The sequence below is a fragment of the Carettochelys insculpta genome, chromosome 27 (genome assembly GCF_033958435.1).
Source record: "Carettochelys insculpta isolate YL-2023 chromosome 27, ASM3395843v1, whole genome shotgun sequence".
Lineage (NCBI taxonomy): Eukaryota > Metazoa > Chordata > Testudines > Carettochelyidae > Carettochelys > Carettochelys insculpta.
The window spans coordinates 2,464,025-2,483,436 of record NC_134163.1 but is presented as its reverse complement, the minus strand read 5'-3'; the positions used below and the strand labels follow the sequence as shown (position 1 = coordinate 2,483,436).

At 43.5% G+C, this 19,412-nt stretch overlaps 1 protein-coding gene across 1 annotated transcript in view; it reads right to left on the bottom strand.

Moving 5' to 3' along the window:
- Positions 1-19,412, bottom strand: part of MLLT1 (MLLT1 super elongation complex subunit) — a 60,557-nt gene that overhangs the window by 40,473 nt on the left and 672 nt on the right. Inside the window, exons 2-3 of the mRNA XM_074978261.1 lie at positions 16,524-16,704; positions 8,310-8,392 (exon numbers count right to left, since the gene is read on the bottom strand). Coding sequence (XP_074834362.1) covers positions 8,310-8,392; positions 16,524-16,704 — 264 coding nt within the window. The remainder of the gene's footprint in view (positions 1-8,309; positions 8,393-16,523; positions 16,705-19,412) is intronic.

Sequence of the window (19,412 nt, the reverse complement as noted above, 5' to 3'; positions counted from 1 at the left end):
AGGGATGCAGATATTAGTCTATAACTGCAAATGCAGCAAGGAGTCCTGAGGCACCTCAAAGACTAAACATGTTTATTTGGGCATAACCTTTCATGGGCAAATACCCACAAAATATTGCGAAACCTTTTGCCCAAATAAATCTGTTAGTCTTTTAGGTGCCACTCTGATATTATGGAGAGTTCATATTATCGGGCTTCAGATCATTAGAATCTTTTACCAAATCAAATGGGCAACAAAGTTTGTAAAAATGCACTCACCCAACCCAATGAACCAAATTACAGCACGGGGAAAGTGAACACACACAGACAGTCATGGCATGGCCACATAGGATGAGGGTAAGAACAGTTCCCAACACCACCCTCAGTCATCTGCCATCTCAGGCTATGTCTACACTTTTGTGGTAAACTGATGAAAATTACACTACTCAGCTACATGAACAACATAGCTGTAAGTCAACATAGTTTAGGCTGACTTACTGTGGTGTCTGTTGCATGCTGTATTAACAGGAGATGCTCTCCCATCAACTTAACTTACTCCTCTCATTTCTGGTGGAGTACCAGAGAGCACAGCTGTCAATTTACCAGGTCTTCACTAGACGAAGGATCAGTCCTTCGGTAGTGTATACACAGCCTCAGAGAGGCACCAGAAGTAAACCTGCTTCCGCTTCGGAAGAGTCAGCAGCCTCGGAACCACCAACTCTAACTGGACAGTGTGAAAATGCAGAGGAGAGAAAGCTCACAGGCTCCCTTCTAGCAGGGTGCCCAGAAGTCTCTGACGAAGTTAATTCAAAATACTCTCAAAGTGCGATATTCCAACAGTGCTCAATGGCAGCATGTTTCGTTATGCAAAAAAAGAGCATACTGGTTCCAAGAACTACCACCTCCTGTCTTCGCAAAAAGTCAGAAATTAACCAGAAGGGAAATAGAAAGAGTAAAGAGGAGCCATTAAAACCTTGAAATTAAACAATATTCATTTAAGTGAATTCTGAAAAGATCTACCTTCCTGCATTAGGAGTTCATTACTTCTCCAGTTGTTTCCACTTTCAATAGTCTTTAAAAGGCTGAGGGGCAGGAAAGTGGTATAGCTACAGAGCCTAAATTCTTTGTGATTCTCAATTCACCCATAGAGAGCAATATGATGGTCAAAACTGAAAAGCATCTCAGCCAGCAAAGCAGACACATTTCAACCATCTGTCAAAACTGTCCAAATCCAGAGATTTTAATATCATGACACCAGTGTGATCCTCTTGTCTGACCTTCTGCATATATACAAGCTACACAATGTGTTCTTAAGTGATTCCTGTAACAAACCCCAAACTGAGCTAAAGCAGGGGTGTCAAACGCATTTGAAAGTAAAAAAGCAGTCAAGTAGCACTTTAAAGAGTAACAAAATAATTTATTAGGTGAGCTTTTGTGGGACAGACCCGCTTCTTCAGACCACAGCCATACCAGTATGCAAAAGAGCCACTATGATGACCCAGAAAATTTCCATCCCAGTTCAAACCATGTGTTAATGTGTTGAATTTGAATATGAGAGAGAGTTCAGCAGCCTCTCTTTCAAGAGTGTTGTGAAAATTCCTCTTCAGTAAGATGCAAACTTTTAAGTCATTAACAGAATGGCCCACTCCATTAAAATGCTGGCTGTACCTTAAGATACATTGATGACAACTTTATGATTTGGACCCATAGTAGAGAGAGACTAGAAGAATTCCACAGAGACTAACAATCTGCACCCAACCATCAATTTATGCCTCAATTACCCCACGCAAGACACACATTTCCTGGACACTACAGTACAAATCAAGGATGGCCTGATCGGTACCACACTGTACTGGAAACCCACTGATTGCTATACTTACCTACATGCTTCTAGCTTCCATCCTGCACACACAGCTAGATCCATTGTTTACAGTCAAGCCCTTAGGTAAAATTACATTTGCTCTGATCCTACTGACAGAGGCCAAAAACTAAAATATCTTTACCAAATATTCATAAGCCTGAATTACCCACCAGAATTAAAAAAAAAAAAAAAAGGCCAGACGAATACCCAGAGACCAGCTACTCCAAGATAGGCCCAAAAAAGCCAAGAACAGACCACCGCTGGTCATCACCTACAGCCCCCAACTCAAACCACTGCAACAAATTATTAAAGACCTACAACCTATCCTTAATCAAGATGCCACACTCCAAAAGGCCCTAGGTGACAGGCCTATTCTCTCCTACAGACAACCTCCCAACCTTATGAGGATTCTCACCCACAACCACAGTCTATACCACAGGAACACCAGTCCTGGAACTTTTCCTTGCAACAAAGTCCACTGCCAGCTTTGTCCACATATCTACTATGGAGATACCATCACTGGACCTAACCAGGTTTATTCACAGAATCACAGGCACATTCTCATGTTCCTCAACTAACATCATAGATGCCATCATGTGCCAACAACGCCCAACTGCTTTGTAGATTGGACAGACTTCAAACTCTTAGACGAAGAGTTATTGGGCACAAAACAGACATCAAAACACTCCTGACCCACAAACCGGTTAGTCAGCATTTTAATGGAGTAGGCCATTCTGTTAATGACTTATAAGTTTGCGTCTTATTGAAGAGGAATTTTCACAACACTCTTGAAAGAGAGGCTGCTGAGCTGTCTTTTATACTCAAATTCAGCATATTAACACATGGTTTGAACTGGGACGGGAATTTTCTGGGTCATTATAGGGGCTTGTTTGCATACTTGGCTTAATCTAATTCTTGACTCCCTCCGCCCCACTACTCTCTGATTTGCTCACCTTGATAATTTTTTTCCTGATTTGTCCACCTTGATTACTAGTTTTGGTTCTCTGTGCCTTAAATATCGAGTCTGTTCTGGTATGACTATGGTCTGAAGAAGTGGGTCTGTCCCATGAAAGCTCACATAATAAATTATTTTGTTAGTCTTTAAAATGCTATTGACTGCTTTTTTGTTTTGATAGTATATAGACTAGCACGGCTTTCTCTGTTGCATTTGAAAGAGAGCCAAATTCCATATTTAATTATGACCCAAGAACTCTGGTATAAATTCACAAATATATATGCCTGCAATGAATAGCTAACCTGCTGGTGAAATCAGGGGGTGTGCACAGAGATCATGAGGATATAAGAGTAGTGCCTCAAGTTATGTGAGGGTTCTGTTCCTGCACACCCTTGTGTAACCAGAATTTCACATAAGCTGGGGGTGGCATTTTTCCCCCCCACCAGAATGCATGTTCTGCATCCGAGGAAGCAGAAGGAGCACTTGGAGTTCCGTTTGGAAGGTAAGTCCGTGGGTGGGGGGAGAAGAGGGTGTTGCAGAGGGTTAGGCCTGGGGTGGATTAGTGATGCAGCAGGGATGGGGGGAGTGGAACTGAACCAGAGTCACACATTGGGGGAGGGGGGGTGTCGAGCTGGACTGCTGGGGGCGGGGAAGGAGGCAGTGAGCTGGAGCCATGCTTGGATGCTAAGTCGGGCTGCGGAGGGCTTGAACTAGGGCCGTGGAGGGTTGACCTGGAGCTACAAGTGAGGGGTGGTGAGCCAGAGCCAGGTGCAGGGGGTCTGAATTGAAGTCACACTGAGGAGGTGACCCAGGCTGTGGAGGGTTTGCATCACGCCGGGAGGGGGTTGAGCCAGAACCACGCACAGGGGGTGATGAGCCAGGCTGTAGAGAGTTTGAACCGGGTCAGGTGGGGGGTTGAACTGGAGCCCCACGTGCAGGGGTGATGATCTGGAGCTGCATGCCGGGGGTTTGAACTGCGGCCAAGGCGGTGAGCCAGAGCTGGGCACGGGGGTTGAGTGGGGTGGGAGGGGGGCTGAACTAGGGCTGCACAGAGCCAGTGGGGGGTTGAATGCAAGTTAAGTGCAACTCAAAAATCACACATTGAGGGTTTACCATAGCCTTTGAGCAAATAAACACGTAGCTATTGCTTTGTTCAGTGCCTTAATATCACATTCACCACTCAGTGAGAACACATGCTCCCCTTTAAGCCAACAGTAATCTTTAGAAGGCTATGTGGATACAAAATTGATACCCACAGCAGATTTGCTATCTGTAAACAACAGTCCATGGATATTACATGGCTATCAGCAGATTAGCAGGGCTCTAGTACTCTGCCCTCTTCCTTCCTCTTTTCGGTTTCTCCTGCACTTCCAGGTCGTCAGGTTTTTCCTCTCTTCTTCACATCTCCTCCTCTACAGTAACAATTAAAATGGCTACCATTTTCCACTATTCTCAGGAGAAAAAGAGAGGTCAAACTCTTATCAGTTAAGATGACCACCATGTCTCTAATACCAATGAAGGAAGAGATTTAAGCAGTCCTCTGCAAAGAGGGTCACCATCTCCCATTTTTCCCCAACGGGGTGAAACCAAGCTATATTCGAGGAAAGTCTCAGCTACCAGATGGCAAAGAGGGGACACATGAGCGTGGGAAGAGGGAAGGCAAGTCAATATGTAGGGTAGGAAAGACAATCAAATGTAGATGCATTAGAGCCCTGGGATGGCAAGAGAGAATGTGAGGAGATGGGGGGAGGAGGGCATGTAAAAGACAGGTGATTTATAATGCAGCATGGAGGGAGAATGCAAATGGGCTGAAAGAATGGGAAGAAGATGGCAGCAACAAGGGAAAGACAGCAATGAGAGAGAGAAGTAAAGAGCAAGTTCACCCACACCAGGGATCAGTAACAGAGAGGGAGCCATGCTAGTCTATATACTATCAAAACAAAAAAGCAGTCAAGTAGGACTTTGAACACTAGCAAAATAATTTGGTGAGCTTTCGTGGGACAGACCCACTTCTTCAGACCATAGCCAGACCAGAACAGACTCAATATTTAAGGCACAGAGAACCAATAAAAGTAAGGACAAAATCAGAAAAAAATGATTAAGGTGAGCAAATCAGAGAGGGGGGTGGGGTGGGGGGAAGATCAAGAATTAAATTAAGCCAAGTATGCAAACAAGCCCCTACAGTGACTCGGAAAATTCCCATTCTGGTTCAAACCACGTGTTAATATGCTGAATTTGAATATAAAAGACAGCTCAGCTGTCTCACTTTCCATAGTGGTGCAAAAATTTTTCTTCAGTAACATGCAAACTCTTAAGTCATTAACAGGATGGTCCACTCCATTAAAATGTTGACTAATCGGTTTGTGGATCTGGAGTGTTTTTATGTCTGTTTTGTGCCCATTAACTCTTTGTCTAAGGGAGTTAGTCTGTCCAATATACAAAGCATCTGTGCATTGTTGGCACATGATGGCATCTATGATGTTAGCTGAGGAACATCAGAATGTGCCTGTGATTCTGTGAATAACCTGGTTAGGTCCAGTGATAGTATCTCCAGAGAAGATATGTGGACAAAGCTGGCAGCAGGCTTTGTTGCAAGGAAAGGTTCCAGGACTGGTATTCCTGGGGTATAGACTGTGGCTGTGAAAATCCTCATAAGGTTGGGAGGTTGTCTGTAGGAGAGAACAGTCTGTCACCTAGGGCCTACTGGAGTGTGGCATCCTGATTAAGGATAGGTTGTAGGTCTTCAATAATTTGTTGCAGTGGTTTGAGTTGGGGGCTGTAGGTGATGACCAGTGGTGTTCTGTGCTTGGCTTTTTTGGGCCTATCTTGGAGTAGCTGGTCTCTGGGTAGTTGTCTGGCCCTGTAGATTTGTTTTTGGTGGGTAATTCAGGTTTATGAATATTTGGTAAATATTCAGGGGTCAGGAGACTCTTCTCCAAACAGCCAAGGAGAGGACCTGAAGTGGGTGCAGGGAAGGGGAGGTGTGTAGCTTTCACCTAAAAGCTTTTAAAAAAAACAGAAGGAAAAGTCACAAGCTTTGTCTATTTAAAGTCTCATTATTGTTGTGGGTCTGGGCAAAGCTGCTTCTATCCCTCATCCTCACCCTGCTTCAATCCCGACTTCTCCTTACTTGCCCTTGCTCCCCACATTTCCCATTCTCAGGGCAGCGGCAGTCTTGGACAGAAAAAGCTTCCAAGGGTATGTCACAGGAGCTCCCACTGTAACAAAATGCAGTAAAATTTTTGGAATTGCTGACTGACTCATTACCGCTTCACTAATAAAGATCAAAGCTCCACAAGCAATGAGTAAGCAGACAAACACATCAAACATTCACAGATAATAATGTTGAGAGAAGGTAATATGGTGAAAAGGGTTGCAGAAGAAGAGGCTCAAGGTAGTTTCGTGTATTCAGTAAAGGAGGTGCTGGAAAGCTAAACTGATGTACCGAAAACCTACTGATCGCTATACTTATCTACACCCTTCTAGTTTCCATCCTGCACACGTGACTAGATCCATTGTTTACAGTCAAGCTGTTAGGTACAATCGCATTTGCTCTGATCCAACTGACAGAGACCAAAAACTACAAGAACTTTACCAAATATCCATAAACCTGAATTACCCACCAGGAGAAGAACAAAAACAAAATCGACAGGGCCAGACGAATACCCAGCTACTCCAAGATCGGCCCAAAAAAGCCAAGAACAGAACACCACTGGTCATCACCTACAGCCCCCAACTCAAACCACTGCAACGAATTATTAAAGACCTACAACCTATCCTTAATCAGGATGCTACACTCCAGAAGGCCCTGGGTGACAGACCTGTTCTCTCCTACAGACAACCTCCCAACCTCATGAGGATCCTCACTAACAGCCACAGTCTATACCCCAGGAATACCAGTCCTGGAACCTTTCCTTGCAACAAAGCCCGCTGCCAGCTTTGTCCACATATCTTCTCTGGAAATACCATCCCTGGACCTAACCAGGTTACTCACAGAATCACGGGCACTTTCTCATGCTCCTCTACTAACATCATATATGCCATCATGTGCCAAGAATGCCCAGATGCTTTGTAGATTGGACAGACTTCTAACTCCCTTAGACAAAGGGTCAACGGGCACAAAACAGACATCAAAACACTTCAGATCCACAAACCAGTTAGTCAACATTTTAATGGAATGGGGCACTCTGTCAATGACCTAAAGGTAGGTGTGTTACTGAAAAGGAATTATCGCACCGTTCAGGAAAGGGAAACAGCTGAGCTGGCTTTTATATTCAAATTCGGCACATTAACACATGGTTTAAATCATGATGGGAACTTTGAGTCACTATAGGGGCTTGTCTGCATACTTGGCTCAATCTAATTCTTGACCTCTGCCCCCCCCGCCACTCTCTGATTTGCTCACCTTGATTATCTTTTTCTGATTTGTCCTCCTTGCTTACTGTTTTTGGTTCTCTGTGTCTTAAATATTGAGTCTGTTCTGGTCTGGCTATGGTCTGAAGAAGTGGGTCTGTCCCACGAAAGCTCACCTAATAAACCATTTTGCTAGTCTTTAAAGTGCTACTTGACTGCTTTTTGTTTTGATAAAGTATTTTTGTGTGAAATACAGTAGTTATCACAGGGATAAGGTCTCTGCTCATGCATGGGGAAGCAGAGGTTATGTTCTGTTAGTGGTTTAACTTTTCATTTCGTAGCAATTTTGGTTTTGTTTCAGCTATCTTGTTTGTAACAAACCCAAATGGTGCACATTAGCTTTTTTGTATAGTAACAAAACAAAGACAACACTCAATACTCAGTCACAACAAAGAGTTAATGTGACACTGAACATAAAACCAAAAAGTGTGAAATTAGTTTGAAAAATCCCTACTTTCTGTAAACTTCTTTAAGCCACGTGGATAGGACTTTTGAGGACTGGACTAAACTTTATTTTCACTGTATGCAATTAATACTGCATTTTAACTTTCACGTTGTTATTGTTCATTCTTAATATTTAAAGTCCTCAGTATTTTGTTTTGGGATGAGCATAAATTCAGACCTATAATATCTATTATTAAGCGTGAATTACTATGTTCAAGACACACAAGTCTTAACTCTTTAGATTGAGGGCATGATTTTTAACAACAGGACAATCTTTAGCATGGAACCTATTATACCAATATAAAAGGTACTTATTGCTTACCCCTGCATGGCAAGACATATAAGTTATTCCTTTATACACACTTTTACAGCAATATAGCTGCATCCCCACTTGGGAATCCGTACAACTAGTTACACCAATTTGCTACTCTCTCCCTGTACTAACTTTCCATATAACTTTCTCTCTACCAGATTGGAGTGTTTCCTTCCAAAATCTGGCAGAATGCTTGTTATAGCATCCAGCAATCCAGTCAATTTCTCTTTATCAGAACAAACACACATAAAATGGTCACATAATTTAGCAACTTTTTGCCAAGCAATGTAGCATTCTGGTGTGGCTCTAAACAAACAAAAACCAATTACATGAATAGGACTCTACCTTATTTTTGAAGTGTACTTCAATGGGCATAATGAAACCAGCATAGCCAGACTCCTCCACTTTGTAAGGAGGCTCCTTGCACACTAAGAAGAAAGCAGCAAAATAAATGTTAATTTCTGACATAATGCAATGATATCCAAGATCAGAGAAATTACACAGAAGAGAAATGAGCTTCTAACAATGAACAGAAAACCACTGACGCTTATCACAACGCAGAACAAGATCGTGTGCTTAACTGGGGATAGGAAGTGCTCTCCCACAACTGTCAAAAGAAGAAAAGGTTACTCACTTTGTGCAGTAACTGTTGCTCGAGATGTTTCCCCTATCTGTGCTCCACTTCCAGTTCATGGGTGCCTTTTGAGCCCTTGATCAGAGATTTTCTGTTAGCAGTGTCTGTTTGGCCTGCACATGCACCCTTTACAGCCTCATATGACATGACAAGGTTATGTAGAGCTGCACAGGAGAACTAGACAGTTCTTTCTGAAGCTGAGCATCCGGTAAGAACCACCCAAAACACAGGGAAGAGGAGCAGGTAGTGGACCCTCCACAAAGGACAAACATCTTAAAGAATCACAGTTATTGCACAAAAGTGAGTAACCTTTTCTTTGAGTAGTGGCCTTAGCAGTTCTCTACTTCACTTAATTGTGAAGCTCCCTCCTCCTGCTGAGGATGGTGTTCAGGAGTCAAGTACAAGACTGAAGATAGTACAACAAAACCAAACAGCTCATTGTATCTGACAGGGTGGATCAAGATATGGCCTTTAGAATAGTATCTCTGCATCTCTCAAACACTGAAATACGTTTAACACACACCATGAAAGTTGCCCCTGAATTGACAGAGTACGCTACACTTCTTCTCAGAGACAACACACCAGCTGCCTCACAGAAAGCGGTAATATACCCAGAGATCCATTTTGACAGTCTCTATGATTCAAAGTCTGTGAGATTTCTAAAGCTGCTTGGTACTATACAGAGAAAAAGTCAATGCCTGTCATACATCTAATGTATGAAGGAAAGTCTTCCACTGAGATTTACGTGGTTTAGAAAAAAAAATACCAGTGGATAAATAGACCAGTTAAGATGGAAATCTGACTGCACCTTAGGAAAGAACTTTGGGTACATGTATATGGAGGCTTTTGTTCTTGAAAAAAATATACATGAAGGGTCTGTCAAAGCTCCAATTTCCTCCATCCTGCAGGCTGACGTGACAGTTACTAGAAAGGCCAGCTTCATAGATAAAAGAAGCAGACAGATCGCTATAGGTTCCTCATGTGATCTCCAGGCTTAAGTGCACAGCTGAGATGCCAAGACAGACCAGAGTTCTTAACCTGAAGGTAAATGATCCCCCAGAACCGTAATAAATCTCAATGACATATGATGATTAAAAACAGAAAACTCCTCTAGCAGGGAATGAAATGTTGATATTGTGGAAAGCTGAACCATACTACAACTAAAGAGAGATCAGGCTTATTAATTAAATTCAGCAGATAATTCAAGGTGGCTGACAGAGAAGATTCATGCACAAGGCATGACGTTGACACCAATGGTTGAACCTCTGCCAATTGTGAAGGTAAGTAATTCAAGATGACTGTCCTCTACTGTTTAGAAATACTTGTAGTCCTGTCGAACAAGTGAACTCTAATTCAGCAAACCATATAAAAGCCATGCTTGGAGACAGAAGATCCCCAGGTTGGGGTGAAGCATACAACCCACATCCCAGGAAACGAATGAGGGAGTGTGAGAAGCTTGTGCACCAGTTGGACACAGTGGGGAGCAGATGAGGATAACCAAGGTTGTGTCAGCCTGGGTCAGTACTAGGAGGAAACCCCTAGCCACGTTCTCCCAGATCTTACTCATCACTCTTAGAATTAGTGGTAAATGAGGCAAATGCACAGAACAAGCACCATTTGTCCAAGGAAAGAGAACCTCCCAAAAGAAAGGTAATGTAGGGGTCTTCTTGAGCAGAATAAGGGACACTTCAACAGGTGCACCATTCTTCACATCTAGAACACAAAGAACCGCCCCCCCCGGAATATCCTGCAAAGGATGTGAAAGTCCATTTCCTACTCATAGTCCTAGAAGACGCTCCTCCTGAGCATATTGGCTGTGACTTTCTGAACGCCAGGAAGGTAACTAACAATCTGATGGGCTGATGCATCAGTTCAAAACTTCATAGTTTCAGCATATAGGAGCTGGTTGATACAAAATGCGCAAGCCACATTGTCCATCAGGATTTGGATTGATTTGCCCTTAACGAGGGGTAGGAACTGAAAGCAGGCATTTCCGATTGCCCCGAGTTTTAACAAGCTTATGAGAGACCAGTTTCCTGAGGTGGTGCTCTGCCCTGAGTCATGTATTGAGGTGGTGTTCCCACTATAAGAACGATGCATCCATTATTACAGATATTGTTGGAACTGGAAGGACAAATGGACATCTGTGCAGACACTGTGCTGATCTTTCCCCCTAGTTCTCCTTGGTAGATGGAAACTATAACCTGTTTGTCCAAGCTGTCTCCTAAGCCAGAAGTCAAAAAATGAGGCATAATCTTCATCACAAAGGTGCCAGGTGCAATATATGACCCAGAAATTACAAACTTTTTTACTGTAATATTGGGAATTCCTTGAATTGTCCCAACAAGAACTGATGAAATTATGAATCAGTCTGTTAGAAGGATGGCCCAGTTGCCAGTTAGTCCAAATATGCCACTATGAATTGTATTCACTGTACAGGGGCTAAGTTGCTGGGTTTTTTATGCTTAACTGGAGATCCAGCTGAAAGAAAGAGTGCGGTCTGAGTGGAAGAGTTAGTACTTCTTGATAAGACTAGCCAGTCATCAAGATACAGGAAGACTAAAATTACTTCTTGGTGAAGGTAAGCAGCCATTACTGCTATAGCCTTCAATACCACCCATGGTGCTGCAAAGAGGCTGAAGGGAAGTATTCAATATTGAAAATTGTACCGGTCCTTGGTTAAGTGAAAATATTGCCTGTGTGCGGGATATTTCACAAGACAGAAGTAGGTATCCTGTAGGTTGAGGATGGAAACTAATCTGTCTCTAGAGAAGGGATTATAACTGCCAGAGTCACCAGCTGGGAAGGTTTGCAACTTTACAAAATGTGTTCAGTTGTCTTAGATCTACATCAGCGTCAACTCTCCATCCTTCTCAGGCACAAGAAAATACATTGAGTAAAACGCTTTATTCGTCAATGGATGGGACCAGTTCACTGGGTCCCAAACAAAGGAAGGAACATAATTCTTGATTCAATATAGTCTAATAGAAGGGGTCCATGAAGAGGAACTTGAAGTGGTTGGTGTGGCATGATGTTACGACCAACTTGTCTGTTGCAATATGCTTCCAGACCTGTAGGAAATGGGAAAGGCAGCCTCCAGAAGTGGGAAGGTAGGCAAAATGTTGCAGCTTACAAACTAAAGGCCAGGGAGGAGTCAAACTCCCAACCAAGTTGTAAAAACTGCTGTTTTAATAATGGCTGTGGAATAGCTCAAGGCACATGGGAAGCTTTTTTCCTCTGGCTTCCACTCTGCTAGTGTGTTCAATAGGTCTGTAAAAAGCAGAGAACTGTGCTGCCTGTGATCTCTGAGCAGTCTGAGACCTGCTACATCTCCTCATATTTTACAAGAGGCTATATATCAAAACATCTCATGGTAGCCTTGAAGTCCTTCAGGGTGAGCAAGGACTTGACCACAGTTCCTGAAAAGATCTTCTGACCATATAGAGGAGAGCTCCAACTGTACTCTGAACCTCTCAGGAATCCTGACAACTGGAGCTACATTGCCCTGCACATGACAACTAATGTGAAGATGCATCTGGCAGCAGTGCCTACAGCCGGCGTGACCAACATGCTAGCCACTAACCACATCTGCTTATTTGGCCACTCAAAGGTGACTAGTTCGATTGAAAAATAAATTATTTTCAGAATAACGTGGCTAGTTCACTATAGTGGTGACTGCTTCACAAATGAGCTGAACACCATAAGTCTACAGCATTGGAGGTTGCTTGGAGAGAGGTTTTGGCTAATAACTGGCACTCAATGTCAGCATTGAAATGTTCTCTATGCTTCTCTGAAAGAAGTTCATAAGAATGCAAACTTGCTGTAATTCACGTAGTCATACTTTGCCATGATTGCCTGAATTTTCTATTCAAAATTGGAGACTTGCAGATGAGGACATCCATTCATAAAGGTCTAATCTTTACTGGTGTTTGCCAGAAAGCACAGATGTAGAATTCTCATATACCCTGCTCATTTACAGAACCCAGAACAAGGGAGTTAGGTGGGGTGCTAATACAAAAATTCTGAGTCTGGATGAGTGGGCAACATAGCAGGTTGTCACTCATTTACAAGTTGCCAGAATGGTGGCAGCAATTGTTCCAGTCTTTGCTGGATCCAGGCGTGCTTGTGCAGAGGGTGCTGAGATTCCACAGGAATACATGTGGGTAGATTAGATTGCATGTAGCATGTGGAAGCAACAAGACCCCTTTGGAGATTTTCACCAGAAGAAGAGGGCTTGGACCTTCTGTCACAATGGCCATAAATAGTTTCAGCAACCTGCAACTGGAGTGAGCCCTGTGGAGGTAGAATGTCAGCACACAGCAGATATCAAGGGAATGCAGGACCCAGCCTTTGTGAGAAACATGCGGTTTATGAAAACAGACAGGAGGATGCACTGATGTAGGTGGAACTCTGACGATACTTTTGGGAGGCATTTGGAGTGTAGTTGTAAGGACACTGTCCTTGTGGAATACAAATGTAAGAGGGGTCTGCCATCATAGTCAGCCTCAAGTTCACTGACCCAATCAACTGAGATTCCAAGAATACCTCCTCCATAGAGAACACAGAGAAGAATCACTTTGCCAGCAGCTCAAAGGTTGGCTTCATAAGGCTGGAGAAAACAAGCCTAAGGTCCATTGGGGCTGTGGGTTTGAGTACTAGTGGTCGAGTACGTAAAAAGGAAAGCGCTGCCCCCTCAGAGATCTGGGCCATGTTCTGTGGCTCCCTAGGGTAGTAAAGCATCCATTTCTTACTGGAGAATGGATAGATGGGGAGAGTATGCAGGGAGGGAAGTAATCAGAGGTGCAGGGAATGCAGGGGGAGGATGAGAGAAATTCTGTGGAATACCTGTGGTGAATGATCTTAGGTACATAATTGTTCATATTGACCTTCCCCAACTGTGAGCAAATATGGAAAGATGGCACTGATCATCAGCATGTCAAAATTTAGCTTTTAACTGCTGGTGGGAGGTCAAAGAGAGGGTCACATCAGTTGTAGAAGAGACAGAGGAGTGAGGTTCTTGAGAGCAGTGCTACTGCCTATGTAGGTGGAACTCCTGATGCTGGATAGACTAGATAGGAAACATGGAGGCCGAGGCAAAAATACACACCAAGGGACTGTAATGCTACCCAGGATTCCTGCAATAAGTGAAGGGATTTACCTGTTTTGTCATGTAACACTCTTTTCTCATCAAAGAGGAGGGCCTCAACTGTATTTTGGATCTCCCTGGGCAAGCCACCCAATGAAACCTACAAATGGCACTCACATGAGTTATGCAAAGAGTTAGATGATTTCTCTGCAACCACAGCCAACGTTATTGGGAGGAGCCCCCTCTCTATCCATGACTGAAATGGAAGCTATTGGTCTGGTGGCAGCTATTGCCAGAACTCTGCTAGCCTTACATAGTTATGAGAATCATATGCAGTTAGAGCACAATCTGGAACCATGAAGCTGCTGAAGAATATACTTTCTGCCTCAGCAGGTCCAGGTGTTTTGCTGTCTGGTCTGGACAGGTCAACTTCTGCTGTCACATGGATGACAAAAGCAGAGGGTGGATGGGAAAAAAAAAACCCTTATAGGTACAAAATACTTCCTCTGCCCTTTTCAGTGTCAGGGCAGAGGTGGCAAGGGTATGCCATACAGCCCATGCTGGTCGAAGGATGGTCCCATCAAAAGGTAGGGACACTTTAGAGTGCCCCTGAGATTGGAGAATGTCCAAGATCTGATGATATTGGTGTTGAACCTCTTCTAAGGCAATCCCCAGTTCTGCTGCTACCCTCTGGAGCAAATCCCAATATTGCGAGTGGTTGTCTGGCAGAAAAACAAGAGGTAAATAAAGTGCTTCAATAGTGAAGAGCAAGCAGTGGTTGGGAATGGCAGAGCAGACAGTATCAGTTTAACAGCTGCCTCGAGAGAGAGAGCGCGAGCGAGCGCGCACGCATTCCGGACACATGGTTACCAGAGTCACCCATTTAACCTTGTTATCAGGCATGCAGTAAGCTTTACCCTCCACTCAGGGAAGCGTGTGTGCTGGTCCAGCCAGATCCACACGCAACCTCTCACCTGGCATGGAAAGGAAAAGCTGAGGTTGGGAGAAATCTGCAGCAAGGACCTACTCTTGTACTCATGAGAGGTTTCATGTTGGAGCCTATCTGTCATCCGTACCAACGGATCTGGGACTTGCAAAGTGCTCAGAGGGTTATTTATCACTGGTGTCAGCCACTGTACAAGGGGACAGAGTTCAAGCTCTGAGAGTGCACATGGTTGCAGCTTACTCAGTTAGAAACTTACAGTGGTGGAACTCCCAAGCTTCCCAAATTTGGGGTGGGAAGGATTTACAAACAGAGCAGACAAATCATGATGTGAGCCTCACCTGGGTGCCAAAGCCACCTCTGGGGCTTGTCACTCACAGAGAATGGATGAGGGCAGGAAACTGATTTTAAAACCCAGAATCCAGGGCATAGTTTAGGGCAGAAGACAGACATAGATGAAAAGCTTCACTAAATTACCTTCTACTCTAAAACTACAATTATATACAACAATATACAACAAATGGACAAAGGTAACTCTCTTTTCAAAAGTTAAGAGCACTAAGAAAAAGAGGTTCCAAATTAAACCACGTGGCAGAGAGACAGAACAAGAGAAACATCAATCCACACATACTATACCCTCAGCTGCAAGCAGAAATGATGCAGTAGGCACGTGCAGGTCAGAGGACGCCGCTAATAAACACTTGAAACCTCTGGTACATTCCACGCATGTGCACTTGTGTATGAAACACATTCATGGGCCATCACTCAAGAATTTTAAATTATTAGTTTGATTAGGAAATTGCAATTTCCTCAAATCTAGCACCACACAAATTAATTTCCATACTCTTATTCCATTGTAAGAGTGCCAGTCAATGTAACCCAGTAATTCCCTGCATTCTCTACAATAAAAGAAACTGTTTTAAAATAAGGATTAATTGACTTATTTTAACTATGGTTTTACATTAAAATCCTAGCATTAAATGAGTTCAGATTTTTAGACTATTTGGCAGACAACTTTTTCGGTTACTAAATTGTTTCTACAATATTTTGAAGTTGTTAAAATAACCCATTAACAGTGTGGTCCCGCACTTGCCAGGTAAAGAAAAGAGTCATTTGCAAAAACCCTTCAGGCCAGTCTGAGAATGGTACGGATGAACTGCAAAATCTTTCTATTCTAACCCCTCTTTGGTGAAGAGAAGATTTTAAGGAAAATGCGAATCAAGGAGGAGGAAACAAACTACCATTTTTAGAGCTGGGTGACATAGTAACCTGGTTAGCCAAGAAGTATGGACATCATAAATATGTTTGTTATAAGGTGGTTATGCTGGCTGACAAGATTCTCAGCACAAGCTACAACTTTTATTCAAGTCTTGCTATAAATGAGTTTCTGATTCAGCAGTCCAGTTTCCTGTCAGGCATCAATTTTATTACCCCCAGCTTGAGGCAGGCATGTATTACCTGCACAGGTTAACAGCCGGAACATCCACCTTTCAAGCTGCTTTTCACAGCATGAGAGCATATCCTTAAGACAGCTGTATAACCACCAGCAGCACATCCTACCATGTAACATGACAGTCATTTGTTCCCGTTCTCTTGACATTAAGTGCTCCGAGAACAGACATATACTGATGTTTCATTTTTTTTAAAAAAAAAAAAAAAAAAAGGAAGGAAGGAAGGAAACATTTCACCTTCGACCTTCTCACTAGAGGAAAGGTCATATTCTTCTAATCTTCCTCAAACAAAAGCAGCAAAGCTCATGACTCAAGTGCATGCAAGGTGTGTTTTGTTCTTCCTTAAGAAAATGTTGTACAGAAACAACAGTGCAACGCCAGACCAAGACTGCAAGATCATCCCCCAGAGAAAGGAGACCGCATGCTGGTTAAAATGCACACTCACCACGTTTGGGTTTAGGGAAGCTCTCATGTAGCCGAAAGACCACCCTCTCCACAAAATGCTGGATGTCGCATTGTTCTGGGCCACGGACAAATACCATCCAGTCATGCGTAAACCCTTCGGTGGTGGGCTTTTTCCGGAGTTGGGCTCGGTGCCCTAGCTCCAGCTTCACCTGCACTGTGCACTGGAAGGGGAGAAAGGTGTGGGGCACTGGTCAATATAGGCCAGATGATATTGTTTTACAGAGCTTCCACATCTACAGACAGGAGGTACTAAGTAGCAGGACAAGAAGAAAATAAAGTGTCTATTACAATGAAATTAAGTTGCCACAGAAGATCACAGTGCTTTCTTAAAACTTAGTTGTGGCCCCTCAGAAAAGTGACTGTGAAAATGGTTTCTAACATCCAGGATCTATTCAGCACAGCTATAGAAGACAGATATATCTATTAAGTTGTAAGTGAAGTTTTGACTCAAAAATGTTTATTACTCAGGCAGGCAGAGGCAAAATTACTGGATACGAAGATCCCAAGAGTTTACACCATTAACCTTTGATTCTTTTTCTCTAAGATAAAAAGCTTTTTAAATTTTTCTTCCCATCTATCACCTGCACCATCAAATACTTTCAAAGATCAGCAGTTCATGCATCAACCATAAAATACAGAAACCAGCTCTTCTAATGGCTTAATCCATTTTACCAAAGTCTGTCCCTTGAGTCACCTTCCTCTTAAAGTTATCTTGCCTGGCCATTTTCATCTGCTCATTGGGACCTTTCAAGCCCATGAGCTGCACATCAATATTAAAGATGAAGGTACTCTGTTGTCAGATATTTCTGTCCCCTAACAAATGCTTCCCTTTCCTGAGGCTTAAAAATCATGAAAGTACAAAGAAAGAGGCAAACTGAGTTTTAATTAATACAAAGGAACATAGTACATAGTGATGGACCACTGTGTAGCTGGTCTACCTAAATTCTGACATCCATGGAGTAAGTGCTTTAAAGCAAGTTCATCCGGGATATTTCCCATGATGTTCAAACAGGAATTCCCCCCCCCCAACAGATTTGCGGTATTCTGTAGTTTCAACTATACATTAAATTGTGCTAATATATTGAACACGTACTATTTTTCACAGAAGTATAAATGGCTATCACCCTATGGAGTTTCCTCAGTTTTTATGAGGGAGAAGTCCCAAGGACGTCTCACCTAAAGCTATTTAGATGAGGGGGAATATTAAATATAGAAAAGAACTGACCCGAATGGGAATTATTCTCTACTTTCTCTTCAGGTCCAGGACCAGTTAATAGCTGAAAGGAAATCTAAAAAAAGATGTCCCTGCCCAAAATACTTGAATTTGCCTCATTTGAAATTATGGAGATTTTTCTCATAGCCGCAGGAACAAAAACCCTGTTCAGTTGGTGACAGTGGGAATGAATACATTACACAATATTTTACTGAAAGCCCTCATCTCTTCCCTCTAGTTCTCTTCTGATGTTCTAATTATTTTAAAATCACCAACTCTGTGGGTTTTCTCTTCCTTTTGCATTATCAATCAAGCACTAAGTGATTATTCCATATGATTTTATAAGCCTCTACTTGTGTGGAAACATTACACTCCAAAGAACACACAATGTACATGTATCAGAGAGGTAGCAGATTTAGTCTGTAGCTTCAAAAACACCACACAGTCCTGTGGTACCTTACAGACAAACAGATATTTCTTAATCTATAAGGTGCCACAGGACAACAAAGTACATGGATGCACATGAAAAAACAAGGGGATAAATGACCAACCTACTTTAGATTATCTGAAATGAACTTCTAGCCCAGACCTCCCATTTGGCTGAGTCAGATGATGCCTGTTCTGAGTATACAGGGTCTCCCTGAGTTACATCACAGCTGATAGTACTACCTCTTCCCAAATGGTAGGGCAAAAGCACTACTGCCATTATGAATTCCCCTCAAACACACCTGCGTAAAGGAGGGTTGCAGGGCAATAATCTTAATGCTGACACTGCTCCTCCCACAAACTAATGCAGAGAAGGCAATGCCCCTGCAGACCCAGTCGCTCTGCTCACTCACTATGGGAAGGGGCAGCATACAGCGCACTGCAACTAATACTGTCCTTCCCAGAAGTCTGAGCGAGGGAGCAGCAGGCCTGCTACTATCTGTTACACCCATTCCCATGTCTGGGTTGGCTGAGAATTGGATACAGGCTGCTGATGCCACGAGAGGTGGGGGATAAGGGGGAAGGGCAGCTGCCCCATGGCCCAGTGATTTAAAAGGGCCCATGGCTCTGGGTTGCCATTGCTGCTACTGTGGTGGCAGCTGCCAGAACCCCCCATGGTGCAGTCTGGGAGGCACTGAGAGCTGGCCCAGGAAGGTTAGCCCCCTAGCCCTGCCACATTTGCCTGAGCCCCCTCTACATGGCCCAGGCCCCAGCAAAGTCAGTTGCCAGCCCTGTGTATCGTCCCCCGCCATGTCCATAAAATGGTGAGGGAACAACAGCCCTGCTGCTGCCCTACTCTCCACTCCCCATGTGTCTCAGAGGCTAAATAGGATGCTCGCAAGGTCTGCTGCTGAACCTTCCCCCAACCATTACCTCCTGAGTGGACTGCCCCACTACTTGTGCTACCCATCTCTGCCCCCTTGTGCCTCTTAAAGGACAGAACAGCCCCATAGCTGCTCCTTGTTATATTTCTGCAAAAACCCCACTGCTGCTCCCGCATTATAACTCTGAAGTGATGGGACAAATGCTACTTAACTCTTAGTTATGCCACTGGGAGATGGGCATCAGCACCAGTGCCATTCCTGACCACCCCCCACACCATTATACCACTAGGTAAAGCAAGGGGGTGGCAACAGCCCTGCTCCCACTCCTTCCCTGTCCTGTTATGGC